The sequence below is a fragment of the Bemisia tabaci genome, chromosome 5 (genome assembly GCF_918797505.1).
Source record: "Bemisia tabaci chromosome 5, PGI_BMITA_v3".
Taxonomy (NCBI): domain Eukaryota; kingdom Metazoa; phylum Arthropoda; class Insecta; order Hemiptera; family Aleyrodidae; genus Bemisia; species Bemisia tabaci.
In genome coordinates, this window is record NC_092797.1 from 49942375 (window position 1) to 49966976 (window position 24602).

The 24602-nt window shown below is 35.9% G+C and overlaps 1 protein-coding gene and 1 long non-coding RNA gene across 2 annotated transcripts in view; both read right to left on the reverse strand.

The window, feature by feature from the left end:
• Positions 1-24602, reverse strand: part of LOC140224680 (uncharacterized) — a 378383-nt gene that overhangs the window by 299688 nt on the left and 54093 nt on the right. The window lies entirely within an intron of this gene.
• On the reverse strand, positions 502-23528 carry LOC109031084 (uncharacterized). The gene is made up of 13 exons (XM_019042404.2): positions 23120-23528; positions 22413-22509; positions 21194-21343; positions 19761-19899; positions 17631-18469; positions 16510-16806; positions 14947-15429; positions 13635-13756; positions 12695-12828; positions 5343-5635; positions 4125-4528; positions 3049-3306; positions 502-1415 (listed from the first exon to the last, which is right to left on the reverse strand). Exons 2-13 carry the CDS (start codon positions 22453-22455, stop codon positions 1323-1325), a joined length of 3255 nt encoding a protein of 1084 aa, XP_018897949.2. The 5' UTR covers positions 22456-22509; positions 23120-23528; the 3' UTR covers positions 502-1322.

Genomic DNA, 24602 nt, shown 5'->3' on the forward strand with positions numbered 1-24602 from the left:
AATTATCATAAAAATTTCATTATGAAAGAAGTGTATAGATAACTGGGCTGCGAAAAATGCGTATCTCAATTTATCCTTTAAAAATCGCCAATTTTGTTTTGTTTTCCTTGAAAACGAATCTAATTTTTTTTTTTTTTCCTTTTTTTGCGATTTAGTGTAATTTTTAAAGAATGGGTGAAGACAATTCACAGATTAGTTGCTACAGAACTGTTGGTCAGTTTTTTCTCAAAAAGACATGTCTGTAACTTACAAAGTTGCAATATAAAATACACATTTTTTACTTCTATCATGAATATATTTCGATAACTGAATGGCTTGGAGAGAAGTGAATTCACATGTTTGTTGCATACAAGGCAGCAAGAAAAGGGAAAGATTTTTTGCTGAGAAATATTTTCAAATGGACTTTTGCATCCCCATAACTTAGAGAAACTTTCAGTTTTTGCTCGTGATGCATCACGGCTAGGATTTGAAGGAAACTTAGGATTAATGAAGAAGAAATACTTCAATTTAAAAAAAGACGATTTTATCTAGGGCCAAGAGGGAAATTAACATGAATACCAATGAAATTCCAGCTATGATGATGGATAAATATGAAAAAGATAGACGAAACTGATCATTACACGAACTTAACACGAATGATGATGATGAATACAAATGTGTATTCACAGCAGGTGGCGCTGAAGTAGTGACTGACATTAAAGTTTAGAGCGCAAGAAAATACGGTTCATATAACCTTACTGGCAGGAGAAAATTTTATTCATGGTGTGTGAGAAAAGTGCCTTAATCAAACCTCTATTCTCTCTGACTCAATCCTAGTTGTTAACAACAAAGGCTTCCAATGAAAGAGCCCTAAGTGTTCCCTTTGTTTTAAGCATATTTTTTCCTATCAGTCCTGAGGCAAATAATTAGTGGGGCAAAGCCGTTTCTATTACTAGTATCTCAGACGCCCGCAAAAAAATTTCAATTTTGAACATTCTTTGCAGGCATCTTGATACTGGTGTAAAAAAATTTGAAAACATGAAAAGTTCCTCCTAGAAATAGTTTTTTTATACACTCGACTGGTGATAAAACTTCCTCAGAAAAAAAAAATTAATGTTGTAACCACTTATTATTAGGGTCAATAATTAGCTTTGATATCATTATGAATTAGGTTCATAAAGAACAACTCATGTTTACAACCCAACAAAAAATACGATTCTAAAAAGTCAGAATAATTTACACGAGGAAACAAAGATTCACTTAAAAAACTTTACACAAATTACAAGATGGCAAAAATAATTTCATGCATTCAATAAATAAAACTTAAAAATAAAGTAACAGGTTTAATCACAGACACTTTTATGTACTTTTTCCCACTTTGCAACGAGGGAGTCAAGACCCTTCTTCTTCAGCGTCAAACCAGCTGCAAGTTTCACCTGCCAAATAATAATAAAAAAAAATTATTAACACTATTTGGAGTTTATAAGAAAATAAAGTATAATATACATAGTCCAATACGCATTTGTAGAGCCTGCAAGAGATGGAGGTCAACTGTCCTCAGCAGAGAAAATATACAAGATGGCTTAAATATATTTTTTGCGATTACTTTTAATCGGTTGCAGATAAAATTATTTTGATTTTAATTGCATTTAGAAGTGGCCTTAAATATATACTGGACTACATTTGTCAGATTTTCAGCTGCGATTTTTCCATGATTGAAAAAATTTTGGGGTCAAAATCAAAAGTTCTCCGATTGAGCTGAAATTAGTCTAGTCTCATGTAAAATGACCTGAGAAGAAATATATCTTGCAGGTGAATTATCAAAAACGCTCGTCTTTGTAGATCTTTATCTATGAAATTGTTTAAAAAATGTAAAGGACCTCCTGAATAAAAATCAATGTTTCATGATTTCCTATGTAAATGTATTTTGAAGTCAATGAATGTATTTATCGCAGATAGAAAGCTTTCTATTATTGATCTTCATTTTGATTGAGATTGATACAGTTTGTGGTTCTCAGATCATTAATTACACACAAGTTTGTGAATGGCAGTACAAGTTTAAAGTGGGAAAAACTGATTTGCTCGATGGGGATCGTCGTATGAGACCCAGGTCTGCATACTGCACAGCCAGAAGTGAATGTTTCACTTCAAACACTTCAACACTTCATGAACTTATCAAAGAATAGACTGATTCAGTGGCTACGTCATTTGATATAATATCGAACCCTTGGTTCAAATGCAAACAAACATGAAACATTGTTTCTGATTTGTGCCATTTTGCCCTCATTTGCGCACTATGCACCATGGTTATAAAATGCGTCTGGGTGTTTCTTACAATCGAAAGTTCTCGTAATTAATGAGTCTTTAGTTGATTTAGGACCGATCAATGACTAAATCTTAATAAATTAGCACAATTAACTCATGTGCGAATTCGCACATGAGGTTATGTTAGTCTGTTTTGGTTTGAACCAAGAGTTCAATGTTATATCGAATGACGTAGTCACTAAATCAGTCTAAACAGGAGGATCCTTGTGGAGGAGACAGTTAAAAGTCTTGACATTTCTGTTAAAAAAGCTTAAGATATAATCTCAGAATAAGAATCCATTTTACGAATGTTTACTTCCTGTCTCTCAAAACGGTAAACTGTAAATGGAAGAAGTGATTTTGCAAGGGCCTTATCTTTCTACCCATTTTCAAGAGGAACTTACCAGGAGTCCCTATTTCCCGCGCAATTTTCACCCTTTAGATAACGCTTTGGAGAGATACGTTGTTTGTTGTATTTTTTGGTCTACTTTTAAATGAAACCAAAATTCGAGTTGATGGTTCAAAACTCGTTGAAAGAAAACCGTTAATTTTTGAGGCACCCTCATGTTACTTCTTATCACTAAATCATCGAGAAATTATGAAATTAAAGACGTGCATTCAGGAGAAAAGATAACGGACATTATTTTGGTGATCTTGATCAAGAGTGTATCTCATCCTATGTTGATTTTAGGATAATCAGTTAAAAAGCTTGTTTACAGTAGTTTGGCCTTTTTCAGCCTGTTTATAAAATGGATCGACACTAACCTTCTTTTTCTTTTTTGGAAGACTTGGTGACTCAGTTTCAGCAGGAGTAGGTCCTGGTAACGGTGCACTTGCACCAATATGACCTGACGATGGTGCACTAGGTTCAGACTTTGATGTCTCTTCAGGAACATTGGCCTCTAAACTAGCAATATCAGAGTAGAAGCTATCCAAAGCTGAATTTAGGTCTGTGACTGATGGAGGGAGTGGAGGTTGTGCAGGCTGCACTGAGTATGCTGGAGTCTCGATCACTTGGTGAGACTGAAATGAAAACATTATAAAATTTATTGGAAGAATGACACACAGCATCCTCAATAAAATATATCAAAATGAACAGGTGATGGAGCCATGTAATCTTATTCTTCTATTTTTTCTATCCAATCATGATCATAATATTTAAGAAAGGTAGAGCTCTCTTCCTGCAAAGACAAATTTCCAAAATTCTTCTTTGATATTTCTAGGTTTGCTTTACCTCACTTGAGCTTCATGACAGTGCAGTTTTAACTTTTATTCTGGTTACAATGAAATTACTATGTAAGTTTTTCGGTTTCACAAGGTGAATTTCTGCACAATTCTTTTTTCAGCTCTGATAAAGTTGGTTGAGGAACTGATTGGATGCGATGCCTCACATTCAGTAGTCACTGTTATTCAAAACCAGAATGTTGCCAAAAATGCCATTCGAATTCAAGGCCAAGGAGGTCAAAAATTCATTTCAAATGCCTCTCGGCCTCCTAAAAAGTAGTAGTCTTCGGACTGGAACCACGATCAAGAGTTCCCAGGTTTGATTCCCTGCTAGCCGACCCAAGTTTGATAGTCTCAAACAACAACTGCTTAGGCAGGTTGTAAGGATAAGACTGAGAGGAGGAGGGGGGGCTCCGACTGAAAAAGCGCAGGATTAACACTTGTGAGGTGCTCTGAAGTAGGAGTAAAATAAAGCCTTAAAGTCTTAAAGCACCTTTCTACAAGGTAACATTTTCGAAGAATAGTGAAATTACAACTAAGTAAACAAGAGAAGGTTATAGAGAGATGAATCACTTCTAAAAACCTAAATAAAGTAGTAGAAAGATAAAAATACTCACTATTTTATCAGGTACTTTATTGGTGAGACTCCTTGGTGCAGACACACAGACAGAGGGAAACATGGGCCGCTGAGTTGCCGGTAAAGCAGGTTTAAGAGATTCAGATGTGCGTTGCTGCGGCGAGGGTGGAGGATAAGATGGAGGGGGAGGAGGGAGTTGCTGACCTGCAAAGATTTGAGCGTTATTCTGGTTAAATTCCTTTAAAATTCTCTGTGTCTGATTAGTTCCAACAGCAGAGCTTGGAGGCAAAGGAGCGCTGATACTCTTGGGATCGGAGGGGGGAAGAGGAGGGAGAGGAGGAGGAGGAGCGTCTGCTGGTGGAGGGGGAGGAGGATTTTTCGGCAAAGGCGGATTCTCTGGCAAAGGCGGCAGCTCTATCGACAGGTTTTCAGACTTTGATTTTTCTGGAAAAAAGAAAAAGATTTAAAAATGAGTGGCACTGAGCAATGAAAAAGGGTGCATTAAACAAATAAATTGAGACATTTTTTAACAATGCTTCCTGATTGATGACCGGATTCTTCTGTTAGAAATTACACTCCCCCTTGCAATATTACAAAATTTCATTGTCAATGCTTGGTTCTCATAATACAATCTACATTGATTGGGTATTAGATGATAAATTTTATACATTTTCACTGAGAACGCATAGATACGTCCAATTGAGGCAATGGATGCGAAAAGGGCACTTCTTAATTGCAGTGTTTCAGAATTTCTGTTGCTAATTAATCCCTTGGAGAAGAATTTAATGGGAGATTTTGCCAGAATTCTTTCCATAGAAAATTGTAGAATCATAAGGAATATTCAGTGAAATTTTTAGTGGAATGGATGCATTCACTTTTCTTACAATGAATCAAATATTAGAGGAGACTCGGAAACACTGCAACCGAGAAGTGCACTTTTCACATCCAGTGCCTCAATTAATCCAGACACTGAAACTTTCATTTTTCTAAAGTGATTCTTGCAATGGCTAAAATCTACTATCTATTGAGGTAAGGGCAATGAGCAGTGGTAAAAACTGAGAAGCCATGATGTAAAAAAGGCCTTAGAGGCTGTTCTCCTCGCACGGTTTCAACAAAGCTAAAGAAGCCAATAACAATTGCTAAGTTACAGGAAAATGTGAGGACTCGTATAATCTGAATATCAACAGTACTTTGTTCAATAAAATGCATGTGTAAAAAAAGGAAAGAAAAAAAATGGACACGATCATAAATGGCTTACTTTTGTTCACTGTCTTCTTGACGCTGGATTTAAAGCCCGAAATGACAGGTGGTGGAGGAGGACTGAAGGATATGACTGGTGGAGGGGGTGTTTTGGGTAGAGGTGGTTCCTCAGAAGGAGGAGGGGGTGTTGCGGGAGGTTGTGGGATTGGAGACGATGGAGGAGGTGGCGTCTCGCATAGCTCCATTTCAACTTCTTCAATAGTTTCCTCATTTTCGTTGGCGAGCGGAAGCGGATATTCCCACTGAATGCGACCGGTTTCTAAGTTTCGATAATAATATCGATTGAAAGATCTACAAGGGAAACCAAAACAAACAAAACAAATCTTGTGAGATTAATTGAATCATAAAAAATAAAGAGAGATAAATTTTGCTATCCAATTTGATCGACAAAAGCCTTCTACATGTCCAGTACCTACTGAGCATAATAATAATTTCGAAAATTTTGCAGACCTAACATTTTGTATTGTTGAAAATAGAGTAAAAAATTGGAGTGCTTCAATGAGATCTGCCTGATGAGAATATTCTGATGCCAAAAGAAATGACCACAGCTGATGATGACATAGTATCCTTTAAAACTTAAAAATATTCATGAAGAATACCATTTGTACTTCCATAGCTTTATCTCTAGGATACGAATTTGTTACAACATTGCTTCATATCATTAGTAAGTCGACAATCTCCCTCGTTATCAATTTTAATAATGCAGATGTTTCCGGCTTGCATGAGTTGAATGAGAGAATTCATTATCATGAGGGGATCTCAGTGACGGTCATTTACTTTGAACAGCCCTTCTCTTTAAAGCTGCTACGCATTTGAAGAAAATCTCTTGTTTCAGTAAATATGATACGCATTTAAAAAAAAAAAAATTACCCTCCTGACTCTCAAGTAGTAATTTTCAAAATCTGAGGGAAACTGGTTTTTATCTAAAAATCTTCTCTTAAAAAGAAATTTCTTGGAGGCTTGATTAGAATTTTTTGTCAACTGTTAGCCCTGTAGCCTTGTGATTTAATTTAAAGCAAAAAACAGCTTTAAAAACATGATGTTACTTAATTTTTTAAAATAATTTAAAATTAACAAGCCAAATATGCTCATTTTGGGAAATACGTGCAGCATATTTGCATCCATTATTAGACAAGGGGAAATCAGAATGTCAAGGGTGCAATTGAAAAATGTCAGGAAGGAGTTATTTTCATTCCTAACAAATTTGCATTTTCTCATTCGTTTTACTGGTTTACTTATTTATTAAATGTTGGTTTTACTGATATGTAAACCAACCAAATTGACAACACAGAAAAAATAGACCAGTGACAAGTAAGCAAGGGAAAACTACATGATTTTCTTTGGTGTGAAATAGGTTGAATTTTTAGCCCAAACACTGTAATAAAATAGCATTTGGGCTAAAACTCAACCAATTTCATGTATATATACTGGTACTGATAAACGAAAATCACTTTTATTAATGATGTTTTTTTTAAAAAAAACCTTTCTGCCTTCTTTTGACCCTTCAGTTCGGTTAAAAATTACAAAAAATGTATAATCTGAATTGAGTTGAAATAGTTCATGGCTAGAAGTTTTAAAAATTAAAAAGTAGTTCGTTCTTAGCTTAAGATGACAAACATCCTCGTTATATTTTGATTCTGATGAGGTTGAACACAGTTTCCTTAAACGTTTCGTGTGATTTGTTCGTTTAATGAGTGATTCTGAATTGCAGCCATAAATTTCTTGCTCAACTCAAATGAAGACAGCATGTGTCGTAAGATCAAACCGTTTAAAAAAGAAATTTCCGACTTCGAAAATTAAAGTAAAGATTTCGAAAATTTGGAAAAATGTTGCAACACCTTCAGTGAGGCAGATTTCCCATCCCGAATCACAAAACAAAAAGACACAATACTAAAACTAACTTAAATATTCCGGTAGACAGTGAAAAATTTCAAGTAAAATATGAGAGGACAAGAACCTTGACATACTTACTGTTTGTCTCACTACGCATCCTTCACCTGAGCCTCTTGATGACTAAGCCAGTCTTTAATGTAATTTATGTCTCATCAAAATGCTTCAGACAAAATTTAAAATTCGCGATCTTAACAGCCCTTGGAAACTCTTTTGAGATTCCACAACATATTGTGTGAAACTTTCAGAATATTTGTAAACTTCAACTTAGTTTTAGAATTGATTTTTAGGAGCCGAAATTGTTCTTTAGGATCTCTTCCTCGTCATCATAAATCGCACTTTTTCTTCTTCGGAATTTCTCAAGTTTTTTCTGACATATGCCATTATCCGAAACACCGAACCCCATCCAGAGCTAGGGCTTTACGCATTTAAGTCAACACATTGTGCTAAAAATCCCTTTCGCATGAACATTTCGACTCATCAACTCCTATAACCAACCCAAAATCTACTGGATTTTTAAGATTAAATTTTGACATCTTTGTTTGTCATAATTCCTCTTACTATTTGATAGACTCACAAATACAGGAGCATTCAAATGCATAAGTGTAAGCACGGCAGTCCTTACTGGCAAGGAACTGCAGTTTGTTCTATTTTTCTTCAGTGTATGTCTTGAAAAGGGGAGGGAAAGCCGCAGTTAGTGACTGGCTACTGTTTAAGGATCGAATTCTAATTATTGGCTCATTTGAACAATCCAAGCTCAACAATGCCAATCACTCTTAAACAAGAGATTCAGCCGATACAACTTGACTTCGCTCTTCACCCTTCACTTTTCATGGCATAGACTTCATTAAAGAGGCCAATACTACAAAAACCCATATGAAATCTTAAAACCTGCACAGCTGACCTCTCATTTAAAATGTGTGCGAGGAAAATAATTGGAAAAAGATTGAATAAAGAACTACTGAATAGGTTTCCCCTTTTTCTTCTTTTCAGAAAAAAAAGATAGAACAACCAATGAATAAATATTTAAATCAGTAACTTATCAAACCAAAGTTTTTACAGATCCTTTTCTCACAAAATAGAGGCTCTAATTGACATCAAAAAATTTCCAAAGACCTCAGAAAATGATCTCAGCTGGAAAATGAGACTTGCAACTTTCCGGTATGCTAATCATGAATCTGGCAGGGTTCCACAGCTCCAGTGAGTACTGCTAATTGAAGAAAGACGGCAGAACTACGTGCAGCGGTTGCGTTGTTTTTGCCAGTCTTTCCTAGGTTAGATCTTGTTTTTGAAATGACGGTCTTGATATTAATTGCAAGGTGGGTACAGCGCAAAGTCAGGGTCTTGTACAAGTCGAACAAGCTAAAATTTTAGGATCACTGATCAAATTTATTGTAGAATGCTGGCTATGAGCATAAAATAGCTGAAATTTTTCGATCTTTGAACACTAATCAAAAATGAATAAAGGAAAAAATAGAAAATAATGAAAAGGAACCGGTTGAATACTAAAATTATGGTGATTTGTGATCGGTTTGCTGTGAATACAAACCATTACAACCTCTTGTAGTTGGAAACATATATTAAATTATAATTGCAAAAACACGGAATAGTAAGTAAAAAGGGATGGTATGCCTGTCAGAAAGGCATCTTTGCTAGTTTCCAATAGACTGATAAGTTCCTGAAAATTTGACGGATGAAATTTTATTGCACATCATCATTCAAAATATATGTGTGATTAGGAATTCAAGTTCCACATGCTTTTTAATTTTTGCACTTGGTTTGCTCAATCAATGACCTTTTTCACCTTAAAAAAATTAAAATATAGTTCTCTTTCTAGAAGTTCATCTCCCTCTATCAGCTAGAACTTGCATCCGATAAGTTGGCAGTGGTTTACTTTCCACTTGCAAAATCAACTGCACTCGACAGTCAAAGTGAATAACTACACACTTATCCGATGCAAGTTCTATGATAATTTGACCGGTGTCATGTTTTTCCTGACTACACAACTCCTCCAAATCCATGCTCAAATTCTGCAGTCACTTAAATGAGTGTCTTAAAGGTTGAGTCATTAAAGTTTTTGTCATTACTGATTTTGATAACTCATCATAAATTCTCATTAGGTCATAAAAATGAATTAATGACAAAATATCTCCAGGATGGTTGAATGATTATAGTCATATTAAAATTAAAATGATAAGTCACATTAGTGCTTAAGAACAAAAAAAAAAAAATAAAAAAATTCTGACCCTTGCGACTGCTAGGGAGGAGGGAAAAAATAGCTACAAGTTGATGAATGATTCACCGAGTGCAAGCATGATCTTCTCCTCATTTATTTTGCTACTGCTTTGCTAATTTTTATTAAAACAGATAAAGATTGTGACAAATAATGTTTTAACACTTTTTTTTTGTTCAATTTGATAAGCCTCCTGGTGTAAAAAAACCTAGAACAGCGAAGATCAAAGCATAAATCACAGAAAACCAGAAGATTGTATAGTAGGAGAAAATACACATCTAGGAAACAAATAAAAGAACTAGAATCGATGACTAATATCAAGAAAGGGGCGCCTTACGGTGGAATTGGATGAATTTAACATATGTTACTCTCCGTATTGTCCCGAGCCCAAGACCTCTACACTTGGATTTTCTTTGAGAAATTTTCAAGACATTTACCTCAATGACAGCAAAAATTAGGTTGTACATCACTTTAAGTTTGGTGTGAATACATCTTAACAAAGGCAGAATAATCCATTGTTTTTTTTGGATTGAGTGAAGAAATTTCACAGAAAATTTCAATACAAACTGTTGATCAGTTTTCTTTCCAAATAATCAAACAAAAAACGGAGAATCAGAACATTGCAATCTGAAAAACACATTGTTTTACTTTAGCCAAAACAGAATTGAGCAATCAATAGAGTTTTTGTTCAAGATGATAAGGAAAGTAACATGTTTTGATTTCATCAAATTCTACCTGAAGATAATTCCTGTACTTGTGAAATCTGCTGGCTTCTAGAAGGCTAAAAGATTTGGTCAGTTCGAAACTCTAAAAAGTTTGGGACAGGGTTGGACAAAGGATAATTTTCCTTCACTGAAAATTTAAAAAGAAAAGAAGAAAAAACCAATAGCTCTCTGTTAAAGCTGCTCTTATTTGTTTTCTTAATGGGAAGTAAACATGAGGAAGATCATTTCCTCATGATTGGGGAGGCTTGAGGACAAACCTTAAGAGTAACAGGAATCAACTGAATGTCGCACGGAGATTTCCACTTTATGTTATGTTTCATTGGGGGTGAGAAGATTCCAAATGATAAAACAAAAAATTTCACAGAGGAAAAAAATGAGGGCCTGAACTTTATAGAAGAGGGTTGATACGGTGAATGTGTTCTTAGGAAATAACTCTCAGACATTTCACACTATGAGGAGGGGGTTTCTCTTCAGCTCTGCACAGGGTTCATAATATTACCTACCCCAATTAAAGATTTCATACAGTTTCCCTCTATTCATACGGATTGCAGCAGAGAGAGATCTCGGCTTAAAGACCACTTAGACAGCTTTCACGGATCTTGAACTTTAGTTTCGGCTCAAAAGCAATACTCGTCTATGCAAAAACCTACAATTTGAAAAGATGCAGAGAATTTTTCCCCTTTCTTAATTAGAACTTTTCGGTGACAGTCCGTAAAGTTTACTTTCTATTAAAAGTTCTAATAATAGACCACTAGATAGGGTGAGAAATTGAGCACCACAGCACATGCTTTTGCGTCAAAATTTCACACAGAAGACACTAGGCATATCAAAAACTTTAGAAATTACCTTATCTGTGAATGAAAACGTTCATACATTACAAAAACAGTAAATTCAAACTTTTCCCTTCGGAAAAAAGCCATGATCAATGTGGGTCAAATTAGGCATTGAAATAAACCTATACGTTAGGCAAACAACTAGCCCTTGGTTTCACTCTCATTTTCCTTCCTCTGCTGATACAAAGAGCCTTTCATTAGCTCAAAAAAAAATTAGCACTCAGAAAAATTCTTCCGCCGTAAAAAATACTGAAACCAGTTTACTGCTCAATTTGACTTGAATAAACTCCAGTTTTTCTGTGAGCAGAGAATGTGACAAAACATCGTCAAAAACAGTTATTTTCAAACTTGTGAGCTGAATTTGTAAAGTTATAATGCGTCCATCGTATTCTGCATACAATTTCAGCACAAACATAAAACAAGGTTCTTAATTTCAAACCATGTCTAGTGGTTCAATGTAGTATTAGTATTGGATGATCTGTAATGCAAAACTTGTATCCATCAGAGATATAATCTGAAAGGATTGCTCACACTGATATTTCTTCTTAAGGTCTAAATTCACGATTCCTTCCACTAGAATAACTTCAAAAGCATTTTGAAAAAGAAATTTTTAAAAAGGTTTTTCTCATATGCGTTGAAGCTGTTCTAAGTAAAGAAAAGGGTGGATTGCCTGTTATACAGTAAGTAAAGAGTATCTTAAAAATGAGAAGGCAACTCGAGCAATCAGCATGTTGACTAGCCAATGCTTTTGAGGTTTCCAGGGTTGAATGAATTCTCCAAAATCAAATGCTGATTTTTTTCTGTCTCTTCTTGTAACTGCTCATGGTTTTCTTTGTTTTTCTTCAACATCTTCTCAATTTCTGATCACATGTAGACCAGTTCGGAAATATTCCAATCTTCAAGCTAGAGATTTAGAATCTTTTCATACATCTACCTTTTTTCACACCGGTCTCTTTACTTAGAAACTCTCCGGATTCAAAAAATTTTTAATTTAAAGAAAATTCTTAGTCCGACCAACATCATTTTCTTGAGTGGATATCATGTTCACTCAGCTCTGTTATTAAAAGTTCCTCATTTGAATTCAATGCTCGTAGATTCATTTAAATTTTGTTCTTACTAGTTATCAACATTTTGAAATTGGTATTCTGCACATGTAGAACTGTTTGGCGGTCATCTCTGCTCAGATTGTAGGGATTTTTGAGTCAGCACACTTTTGAACAGGCTTTACTTTCATAATTGAATGACTAAATGTAGTAAATAATCCCTGAGTAGCCAGTAATTTAAATTGGAGTTTGAGGAAAGAGATGCAATAGATAAAATAATAAAACTTTGTAACTTACAGTAACAGGCTACGTTGAACAGGCAGGTAGCAGCAAGGAGGCCCTGGCTGGACAGAGTTCTGTTGCATGGTAGGTTTAATCCTTTGGCTGGAATCAGCACTACAAACTCGAAATACTTGCGCAGGAAGAGTTTTATACATTTTGCGAGCGATTTCTGTTGCTAATAGAAAATACTGACAAATCTAATATTTGCACGAAAATTGGAAAAGTTTTTAGAGACGAAAGTTCTAATTCGAGGGAAAAGTGATAAACGCTCACACAGGGAGGGAAAAAACCAAAGTTTCTTTTCATTAATTAGCTGGAGCAGGAAAATGATGTTGGAGACGTACCTGTCCCACTCGCATTTCCAACCGCCAGGAGCAGCTTCTTTTTCAAGACTTGATAATTGCTTGGATGTCTCATTCAGCCAGTTGAGCAGGTATTTCCCTGATAGGCAACTAGCTTGCCAAGCGTTCATTAAAGTCTGAAACATTTTACAGCAGAATTTAGATTGTGAAATACGGTTTTTTTTTATTTGGTTTTTTTAATACATAGTTATGTACTGTGTCTTTTTTTCTGTTGTGATTTAAATTCAGATTTGTTTTATTACTTTCAGGTCGCACTGTTGTAATGATAGGTTGTGTATCCTGACCTTACTTGTGATATTATTGCTGTTTGCAGTAAACATATTTTTTTAGATTGAGACCTTTTGTTGGTGATTTGAATTGTACAGCAGAAATATTGCATTGGATTTCAAGGTGGATAAAACCACTGAGCGTCGCTTCAAGACATCATAAGCTTCCAGCCAATTAGAGACACTAACTGGTTGTGGTAAACACACGGGTCGTAAGACGGGATGTTGGAGTTTCTTAGACAACAGCTCAGCTTAAAGCTGATATCTCATTACAGGGGGAAAAGTATATTAATAAAAATTAGAGACATTCTTTTCATAACTTTTAACTTTATGCCTCAGACTCATTATCAGAAAAGCAGTTTTGAGCTTTAAGAAGCAGCAAAACGCGTTTCCTGCTTTACGTCTGCAACACCTAACTTCAAGCAACTTCTAGATCTTGCGGCGGCTTAATTCCCCGAAACTTAAAGACATGCAACCGGACACCAAAGCACGATAAACCCTGACATGTTTCTGGCATAGTACACCACATGTTAAAGAAACGTTTCAAACCATGGATAAAACAGATCAGTGGCACTCATTTGACTTTCTTTAAATTCATTTGCTGGAAAAAGTTAAAAATACTTCAAAATAACTGAAATCAAAGAAGTTGAACGTACCTCAACTTGAATTGCCATAATTTGAACGGGCGATACAGGCTCTTTTCCCTCACTGAGGAATCTGACTTTTTCTATGATTACTTCAGACAGTGACTCGATCTCAGTTTTACTGGCATCATCAGCTGGAATGATAAAAGATAGGTGGTAAAATTGAGAAGTTTTTCGAGAAAGCTAACTTTGAACTCCAAAGAGGTAAAATCAGAAATGAAAGGATGGATGTAACTACACAAACCAGATGGAGAAAAATATTTAAAGGTGTCTACAAAATTAGAGGAAAAAAATTTCCTCACTTCTCTAGGTTTTCCCTGACTTTATATAATTACTATAAATTTAGATGCATGGGACCAAAATGAAAGATTTTTTGGCATTAATTTCACTGCAGATGACAGAAGCATGTACCTTTTTTTCTGCATGTATCTTCAGATATAAATCATTCAATTGAGTAAAGGTGCAATTCCTGATTAAAGTTAAACCTCTATTTACTTTTCAGAGCGTAACTAAGGGCGTTGAACCCTGAATCAGACTCAGACTCGGTTTAATTGTGAGGAAAGCACTGATAATATTTCAGATTTTAAGTTTCAAGATGTTTTGAATTTCCAGCCTTTTTCATAAAATTTCTTGACCTGATAAAATTCCCATAAAATTATTTGTTCTTCAGGTTTTTCAGACCTGCAGACATCCTGCGTTAGATCAATTAAAACATAAAATAAATGAAGGAATTTTATCAAGATGCATTGTAGGTTGAGTTTACTTTGATTCTTTTCTAATTATTTTGGATACATGCGATTATTGTAACAATATGAAGCTCTTTCAGAGCCTCCGCCATCATACCGCAGCAAAATACTTGGATGCAGTCCATGAGTGTTCAGTGAAATAAGAAGAGGAGAATGGTTTAGAATAAGAGTAAGACACTGAAATACAATTTTAAAAGGTATCTCAAGAAGTATGCATAATTGATTTGCCAGTTAATATCTCAGCGCTTTAAACTCATGCCTTATCCTACGTTTCATAGAAGTGTATTAAGATTGGCAATTTAAATTCCAAGATTCTGCTTAGGCAGTGAAGTCAATAAGACTTACAATAATCATATTCCACTGAAACTTATACAAAGATAAATCTTAAAAGAAACTGACTACTACAACTCCACCACTTTGCAAGAGATTTTGAAGTGAAACAAGTTCATGGCTCATCACTTTCATACTTGTCTCTTTTTAAATTCAAGATTTCAGTCATACATTCCTTAGGAAAGCTTAAACAAAGATTTTAGGATCATTCTTTGATCTGGACGACTTACGAAACGATGGTTTCTCACCTTTCACTATCTCAGGAACCACAACAGGAACAGGTGCAGGGGGGTTGACATTGATTGTTTCAGCCTTGATAAACTGAATATTGGCAGTTTTCTTCTCCGATTTGCTTCGATAAAATGAAGAAGATGTAGGGGAGGCAGGTTTGAGGTCATCACTGAAACCAAAACCTCTTTTTTCATCCACAGCATATGTTGTTGCACTATCCCAAACAGAAGTGTAACAGTTTGATTGTGACGAGACTGTTGAGAGAGCGGGTTTAAATGATTTTGAGCTAGTGGCAAGGGATGATGTTGATGGTTTCACTTCCGAAGAAGCTTGAATTGCACCAATTCCATTCACAGGAACAACAGTGGGAACTGCAATGTTTTTCTTTGTTACCTCTTGAATTTTCTTTTCTTCTTTAACTTCTTTTTCACTTGGTGCAGGTTTCATTTCTTCTTTGACTACTGTTGGTGATGAGGCGCCTTGATTTACAGTCACAGGATCTAGAAAACAAATAAGATAACAAATTTAAAAAGATGGATTCAAGTTGCAGTAAAATTATTTTAGGGAGCTCATAAGTATAGTTTATTGCAAAAATCCGAGGGAGCTGTTCTTCATTAGTTATGCCTTTGATTTTAAGATATTAAATTATTATGATACCAACTTTCCCTCTTACATTTGAATCTCATACAAAAAATGTTTTGAAATGACTTCAAATCATGGAGGAAAAACCGAGAAAAAGGTTTTTTGCCTAATTTTTATCAACTCAAGGCCCAACAATGAATCTGGAAGAATAGCATTCTTAAATTTACTAAAAGAGAGCCTTAGTTAATCTTGAAGAGCCCATCCTTGCAAAACTGGGCTTTGATTTCGATAGGTTACTCAAGGAACTTTCATACGATGCACGCAGCATTACACAACGGTGGTAGAGGTAACTAGAAATGACTTGACACCATGTTTGATCACGCTATGAACACTGGTATTCTGTGCGGTTTTTACTTCATAGAGGAGTCAACACAAGGATACATGTTCTAAAAATTGGCCCCAAAATACATGGAAAGCGAATAAAGTTTTTTGGTGGTTTTCAGATTTTTTTGGCTAAAATATTTTCACGGCAGACAAAAAAAAAATATCCTACAACTTGTTGATGCAGCTAACTTAAATACTTTTTTAAATTTAATAATTGCAGAGAGAACCAATGAATTATCATACTAATGGACATAATTCGAGCGCACAGAAAAGATTTTATAAAATCATCAATAATTATTTGATTCTAAAATGTGTAAATTCTATCACAATGATGATTACAAAGTCTAAAAAACTTTATAAGATATTTGATATTTTTACCATTGATACAAACAAAGACTATTGAAATTTGTTTTAGAGGCTTCATGCTCCTACATATTCATTTTGTTTTCAGATTTTTTAGATTTTAAAATTTAGAAATAGGTAGTTGCAGTGAGTATGACACTTTCCATGCTGCCTTTGTCATAGTGTTCTGTTCAAACAGACCAGTTGCATTATCCTTCCTGCAGCCACCACTGACTATTCTACATTAATTGTAAGTATAATGCAAAACTAACCTTTCACAGGTAAACTGTCCACTGGTACCTCCTCCTTAGCTGGTGCTGGGCAAGCAGTAACATCAGACTTTACATCTGACGTATTTTCTTCCGAGAGAGGAATAGAGGGTGTTGCACGTGCCTTTGCGGTAATTATACTAGCGTTGATCAACGCTTTTGCTCTGGCTGACAGTTTGATTTTCTTGAATGCTGGTTTTGAACTTATTTCTAATTTGCTAGGGACAGGACTTTTGTTTGGTTTTTCATCGATGGGAAATAAAGCCTTCCTTTTGACTGCACCAGTTCCACTACCAGTGCCTGAAACAGTAAAGAAACCTTTTCAGAAAAGGGAAGGGAAGATTTTCGAAGTTCCAGGTTTTTAGTGACTGACTGGCTGTATTTTATGTTACTGACAGTTCAACCGAACCACCGAGGTTGGACCCCAAGAAAACGAAATTCTAAGTATCAGTTTCCCTATGCACATAAGTGTTTTTTTCAGATGAGCCAGGAATTGTAGTTCCTAATTGCAAAATGCAGTCAAATTTTAGCAGAAACCTGAGCCGGATGCCAAAAACGCCAGACGATCAAAAATGCGTGAAATAACGTAAAATATGTACAGAGAGAAACAAAGAAAACGAAAAAAAATGAGGAAAAAAACTGGAAAAATAAAGTGCAAAAGTTCCTCATTACCGCACCAAACCAGTGATGAGCAGATAGTGGAGGTGTTACTACAGTTAGTATATGTTTTATGTTAAAATGGATGAGAGGTCCGGAGCAATGTTCTAATCCAACAGGCACCATGCCCAAAATATTTTTTATTGGTGCCTAAAAATTGGAATCGTGGCCAAAGTTGGGGCCACAATATTAGCGGTGAACTAGCTATGAAAATGCAGGAACCTGAGCAAACTTTTTTGATAGATACCAAAATCTATTAATGGCCCCTCAGACAGGATTCGGTTGGGTAATGGCAAACTGTGAAAATATGAAATCAGTTGGAAAAAAGCCCAATATTAAGGTGCTAAAAGACATCTGATTTTCATCATGAACTGTTTCAGAAAAAAAAAAAAAAATTGGCCCGTTAATATTGATCAATCAGGCCTGAATTTCTTGGTTTTATACAAACATTGGTCAAAAGAACTTACTCTTAGGAGGGGAGCTGGATTCCTCTTGATCAGAATCATCACCGTAGCCTGCGATCAAGGCAAAAGAGGAGGGTTGATTGGCCTTGGAAAATTCAGGGTTGCTTCCTTCCAACACTGATTTTGGCGAATTCACTTCTTCGACTGTTTTAGACCCTTTTTCATCTGTTGATGGTGATTTTGAGGATGATTTATCACAGTCTGAGTTTGTAGCATGATCAGGTGGGGTTTCATTCTCTATCAGCGCTATGATGTCATCAATACCAATATCAGGGTTTTCACTGTCAATCAAGCACTTGATTTCATCTGGAATTTCACCTCCAAGCTGTTTGAGAACCATTGCCTGACTCCTGAGTTTTGACAAGATCAAACTTTCATCTTCATCAAATTCTTCTTCGTCGCTCTCTTCCTCGTCTGATCGAATTTCAGCTGTTGCAGATTCACTTCCTGAAACTTTGGTTTCGTCAGAGGAATTATGATCAACAGCAGTGCTATCCAAATTTAGGTTAGAAACAGATGATTCACTGTTCACGGAAGTGTCCGGATCTCCATATGGAACCAGCGAAATACTCTTGCCTTTTTTACCATCCAATTTTTCCACTGCTTTGGACGGATTTGAGGTGTTGACTGTCGCACCAGGTGGAAAACAAGGGCCGTAACTGCTAGGAAATTTAGTCTGAGCTTCCTCTTTGCTATGAGATTTTGAGATTTGAGGCACAATTGACTTATTTTTACTTGAATTTACTTTCGAGATTTCCTTAGTTGATTTAGATTTGGGAGAGCTTTCACTATCTGAGCTGTCGCTGGAATCTGACCCATATGAGGTGATCAATTCAATTTTCCTGAAATGAAACAAACCAATGAAAATGTAAGAGTAAAAAAATTGAACTTTTTACAGTACATTACTTGATGCACTGCCAAGGGTAAACAGAATATGTTGATGTATGTTGGAAAACTGAAATTTCATTAATTCATTTTCTCTGAGCCTTAATGATTGCACCAGATCCAAAAATTTAGAGAATGTAGAATGTCGTTTGTATGAGAAGCTATTCCTAGGAAAGAAATCAATTGATCTGCATCTGTGGGTGTATATTTGCTAAAATACAGCTGCTTGGATTTAGAAGTTATTACCATTCAAAAATTTTGAGGACTCTTTTCCACGTACAAACTGGGGCTCTTAAACTGGCACTGATTATTTTATTTCTCCATCAGTTTTGTACAAAATTCCCTCAAAATCTTAGGCTCTGACCTATATGTAATGTGTCTTGCGCAGATTGGGTACCTCCAAAGGTCATCACCCTGACGCGAAAAACGCAACGAAAGGCAACAGTCAACCATTTTGTTAGTGAGCCTCTTTAGAGCATCCAGTTTTTGCATAGAGAAGAGCCATGAGTATCTAGAATAAGGAAAAAGTGACTGTTTACGCAAAAGGAGTCAAGCTCAACAAGTCTTCACTTAATGGATTTTGAGTTAATCAGGGTAGCCACAGAATTTAGAAGATGAAATTCCCTGATTTCCCTAACACATTTTGGTGAAATTCCCTGACAATTAAAGATATGCCTGATGGTTAAAACGACATATTTACAGATAGTTTTTAGGCGAATTGGTTGTTAGAAACGTCAAACCTTTCTTAGAAAGCAAAAAAAAGTTGACTTAAGGATTTTTTAAAAATCCCTGACATTTCCATGTTTTCCCTGACAGTGAAAACTCTGGATAATGCTGATTTTGAGTAATATGCAAACACAGCACCCTTTTTTGTCTGCTCACATGAGGGTTAATGACAAAATACATATTGAAGGTATACGTCAGAAAGTATAGAAGGTAGAGGCCCGACTCAATGCTAGGAAATTGAAACAGAAGCACTCCCAGCGAGCTCGTTGGCAACGTATACAACTACTATTTTCTATTGTTTTTCAGCGACTGGCGGTGGGTATGTTGCTGCCAGACCACCCTCACGTAGGCAATTTTTCATACATCGTCCGTTCGCAACTCTCGCTTGGCCAATCAGCGCAGTAGTATGGGCCTCTAACCTTCTATACTCTCTAGTATATGTATTGAAGGTATCCATGGCAGATGTTAAATGTTTCTTCCACATTAAAAAAGAGAAAAAAAGAAGAAGAAAATTTAACTTACTCATCTTCCTCTGAATCCGAGTCGAATGGATACTTCTTTTTTGGAAGAGCTGATTCCTTTTGATTATTGCTGAGTTTATTTTTACAAGCTTCCAACTTTTCACTAATGGACGCAGAGGAGTTGCTTAAAGAAGTTTCAGCTGAAAGGAGAAAATAATTAATATTAAGGAAATATATCGAAGAGTTAAAGGGGTTCATCCTCGCAAATTCATCCGGGGAAACAGCAAATGTAATACCTATCATATCAGATCTTGTTGAATTTTATTTTTACATAAACTATGGGCCAAAACATGAACTTAGGCACAGTTGCGGCTCTCAAGCTCAAAAATGAATTTTTGGATATTTGGTACAGTTCTTAGTTTGCAAAATTCTGAAATTTTATTCTCTTAATTCTCAAAACAGAATATTTATATACATTATTGGATGAAGTATTTTTCATAAAAAAGATGGCACCCCCAAATATATCTAGTCTTCATCTAGGAGGGTGAAATTCTAGGGTACTCTTTTGATATTCTTAGATATGGAAAAATATTTAGGGAGTAAGACTGTAAAAATTTTCGGTTTTTTTTCTTTCTTTCTTTTTTTTTAAAAAAAAAAAAAAAAAAAATACCTTCAATAAAGATACTCAGATTCCTGGAAAAATACTTCAATAGCCATGAGAGCCAGCAATATAGACATTAAAGTAAGCACCTTAAGCAAAATTATTATCACTCTCATATCAAATTATAGGTGGCAATATGTATATCAAATGAATCACTAAATACAAAAAGGGCACATGTCCAGAAAACCAAATTGTTCAGGAGACACAAAAAACTGTTTATTTTGTGGTAGATATTTTTTGGAAAGTCATTTTGTTTAAAAAAACCGGCGATCCGCTTCTGTCCGCGCCGGTTTTTTTTTAAATATATTTAAATCAAATATGGATAAAGATACTTTCTCACTTTGGAGGGACAAGGGTGCATAGGACCTGGCTTAACCTATTGATGGCCAAAATTCGAAACCATGTACCTCCATTTGCAACGTAGCAGACCTTTTCAAATGCTTTATTTTTTCTTTGGAAAACTAGTCAACATAATTTCTTGACAACTTCCTTGATAGAAGAATCCTTCTCTGTTAGAAGAATATTTTGTATACATTTCAAGCCATAGTTTGTTTCTCTTTGAAACTAAAGGTGCAATAGGAGTGGGAAATTTTGATACAATGCAGTGCAGATATGTAGTTTTGCAGTTTCGGCCATCCAAGGCATTTCTGAATGAAAAACGTTTTTTGCTTCCAACAGGTATAACTTTCACATCCCAACTCTGACTTGGTTGGAAAGCAACGTTCAAAGTATCCCAAGTAAGAATTAAAAAAAAAAAAAAATCAATAAATCAATAAAAAAACAAAAATTTGGGTTTCAGCCTTTGGACACATAAAAGTATTAAAGATCTTCACCTTTTTTACTGTTCAACTGCTGCTGCTGAAGAAGTTGCCACTTTTGCAGAGCAAGCTGATATTCCGCAGGCATCTCCCATGTTACCTCGTTGGTTGTCATGTTCCAGTAATAAGGATACCCTGAGTTCTCATCATGGCATTCCTGCCATGCTGAAACAGCAAAAATAAAATAAGATAGCTTAGTTATTTATATGAAAAATACTCCACTTCATCCTTAGTTAGGAACTGAAAACTGTGTTTCAGGCATCATAAAGTTCACTACTTTTTTTCAATTGGAAAAGTTTCCAGAAGGTATTGTACTATGCAAACCTTGCAAGTACAAAAATTAGAGGTCAGAACAGTGTTCAAAACTCACAGGCGCCAACACGCCAAATGCGCCTAAGAAATCGGTCATGGCGCCTAAAAAATGAAGGCTTTATGCCGACGTGGCCCCTAAAAATTGCCCCTCCCCCTCCAAAAAAAAAATTCTAATTCTTTTGTTTGGTGATTTTTCGAAATGTCCCCCAAGTTACAGTTACTAGTTCTGTAACTAAAACATATTGTGTCTAACTTTTCACTAAATGTGCCATGATATATAGACAAAAAGTCAATCTGGCCCCCAAAAACTCTTCAATGGCCCATAAAAATCAAGCTTGATGCGCGACATGGCTCCTGAAACTCAAAGGTGAGTTTCGAACACTAGGTCAGAAGCTGTTTAATATATTGATTGTTGACTGACGTTTGGACAACAGTTTTTCAGAGTCCTTTTGTGAGATAGAGGCACTGTTTGCAAGCTCTCAAAGGAAGAGATTGTAGAGTAGACTTGCCTAACCAAGAGGTAGGTAGCACTAATGTCAAGGCCATCAGCAAAAACCATATTTGGACTACATTTTGCAATTGGGACCTACAATTTCTGGCTCATCCATAAAATATGCGTATGCCCATAATGGTATATACATTGTCTCTTAAGTGAGCCAGAGATTGTAGTTCCTGATAGGAAAATGTAGCCCAGTTCAATGTGTTCAAACTCTGCTCTATTTTGTGACTTTTTAACCAGACAGAAACGACTTTGCAAGCACACATTAGCAGTGAACGTCAAAAGGGTGAATTTTTCCTCAAAGTAATGAACCTCTTGATCTTACTCTAAGATCAGGCTTATTTGCTGATAGTAGTAGTTTCATGAAAGCTTACAACTTAAGGACAAGTATGAATCAGATTCTGATAGTATCAATTAAATTACCACAAGTAATCTGCACTGGTTTCATGTTGGCAGCATCAATCATGGAGCACACCTTTTGAATTCACAAATTTCAGTGATCAGCTACCATTTCTGTAGGCTGTGAATTAAAAAAATTGTTGATTAATATGGGATAACATGAAGGAGATTCGAAAAGGTAAATATAAATAAGGAGAATAAGTAATAGACGACAAGGTGCACTGGTTTGAAGTTAATGACTTGACTGTTGATACCATGAAGTTTCCACACTGATCAATGTATGCTATTCGACTGAAGGTAACTAAATCCAGCATCGGGACGAGGCTCATCGGTAAAATCATTACTACGGCCGATCATTGCTGAGTGGTACAAAATCCATTGCAAGTTAAAGAGCGGACGCATCGTATGTTGAGACAAAAGTCAAGTATTGTTTCGGTCACCACTCATCAGTGATGCCATCTGAATGCGTTTATTAACCTCTTGAGTGATGCTGATTCAGAGGTAATCAGAGATAGACATTTGTCTCAACATACGATGCGCTCACCATTAGACAGATCTTAAGTCATAACGCTGCTGGTACCTTTAGTACAGAGTTCTGAGTTTAAATGTTGCAATGAAAGACCACTGAGTATAGCCTAACGGCAATTATTTAGCTGAGACCTTTGTAATGATCCACTCAAGAAATCGCTCAGGGCATAAATGATGTAATAAGACATTCCACGCATACTCACTTTGGTTTGACACTCAGAAGGCCGAAGAGTGTCTGCATGAAAACTGACGGCTCAATGTTCACAATCATAAAGTATTTCACTTCATTAAGTAAAAAACATTATCAACGTAGCTTTCCATCCTTCTCCATCCAATGAGACCCCTCTAAAAGAGCTGAGGTATGTGGTTTCAAGGAAGCAATGGTAGCACAACACAACAACACTGCTGTTAGATCAAGAATTGAAAGGAGAAATTAATCTCCTGAGGATAACCTGATGACTGATCGTCAGAATGAAGACCATGACAAGATTTTTGTTCATTCACTTCACAATAAGAGGAAAGCCAAAACTGGAACTGGTGGAGACAAGTAAAATTTTCAATACATTCAATTCAATTCAATTTCGATGCAAAGCAAAGTCGCAAACGCAGAAGTGACTGAAAAACTGAAAAAGTTAGGTTATACGCCATGTTGTTGATGACGTACTAGTGGGAACTTAGCGTCGCGCCAAGTTCGAATTGACGCGTCTGGTGAGAGCTGTGCGCAAGCAGACCGATATGACTGATGCCATTTTAAGCAGTGCATAAAAAATATATATTTATTGAACACATTTGAAATTTTGTTTCAAATTTGTTTAGTTATTATTGAGATATTTTGCATTGCTCCTCTCATTTATTAGTGACCAGAAAGCCCTTTCTGGCATATCTAAGGGAAAAGTAAGTACGTCCTGGAATCTGTGGTGCGGACATGGTTACATATTTTCGAGAAACAATAATATTATTCCTATTGTGTTTTCGGGGGGCTGGATTAATGATGAAAATATCACGAAAGCGCGTGGCAGAAAGACAGCTGTCAAAACAATTGGCAGGATCATTTCCTTTGCGGAACGTTGCCGGTTTGCCATCATAAGTACGATACGATTTTGGAGAGAAAACTAATAAATGCAGTTTCTGAATTTCGTATAAATTATCTGTTGGATGAAGAAGGTGCGATATATTTTGTGATTCCACGTAATAATGTCCACTGGTTTACCTTCGAAAATTAAACCAGGAACCAAAATTTGCAGCATTGCAGGAAAGATCGCACACATATGCATTTGAGGTTCCCATTACTATGTTTCAGCTAGATGGGTGTACTTATGTCTACAGACTTCTTGAGATAAAGATTATCCTCATTACCTTGAATTACTCTACCTTGAATTTACGCCGGTGTGATGGACGCACAAAACTGGAATTCAAGAGAGTAACTTGATAGCTTTTGTGTTCCCCTCCCATCCAATTACTCTACCTAGGATGGCAGTTGTAACGCCGTTCAGGTGCTGTGCATTTAATCGATAGGCTTCTCAAACAATAGAAAATTCTTGAAAAAATTTCGATAGTGAAAAGGTCTAGGCAATGGCGATCCTATAGCACCTGGTCCTATCACTTCTCAGTGACATTAAATCCTCTTGAGAAAGCAGAGCTTAAGGTGAATCCAGGGTTAAATCAGAGGAAATTTATGATTAAAAA

Excerpts from the sequence above, each read along its gene's own strand:
- LOC109031084 (XM_019042404.2), bottom strand. The coding sequence starts at position 22,455 with ATGATTGATGCTGCCAACATGAAACCAGTGCAGATTACTTGTG. Across the intron at positions 15,430-16,509 it reads GGACAGTTTACCTGTGAAAG|ATCCTGTGACTGTAAATCAA; the intron begins GTTAGTTTTGCA and ends TTTGTTTTCTAG. Across the intron at positions 12,829-13,634 it reads TTATGGCAATTCAAGTTGAG|ACTTTAATGAACGCTTGGCA; the intron begins GTACGTTCAACT and ends AAAATGTTTCAG.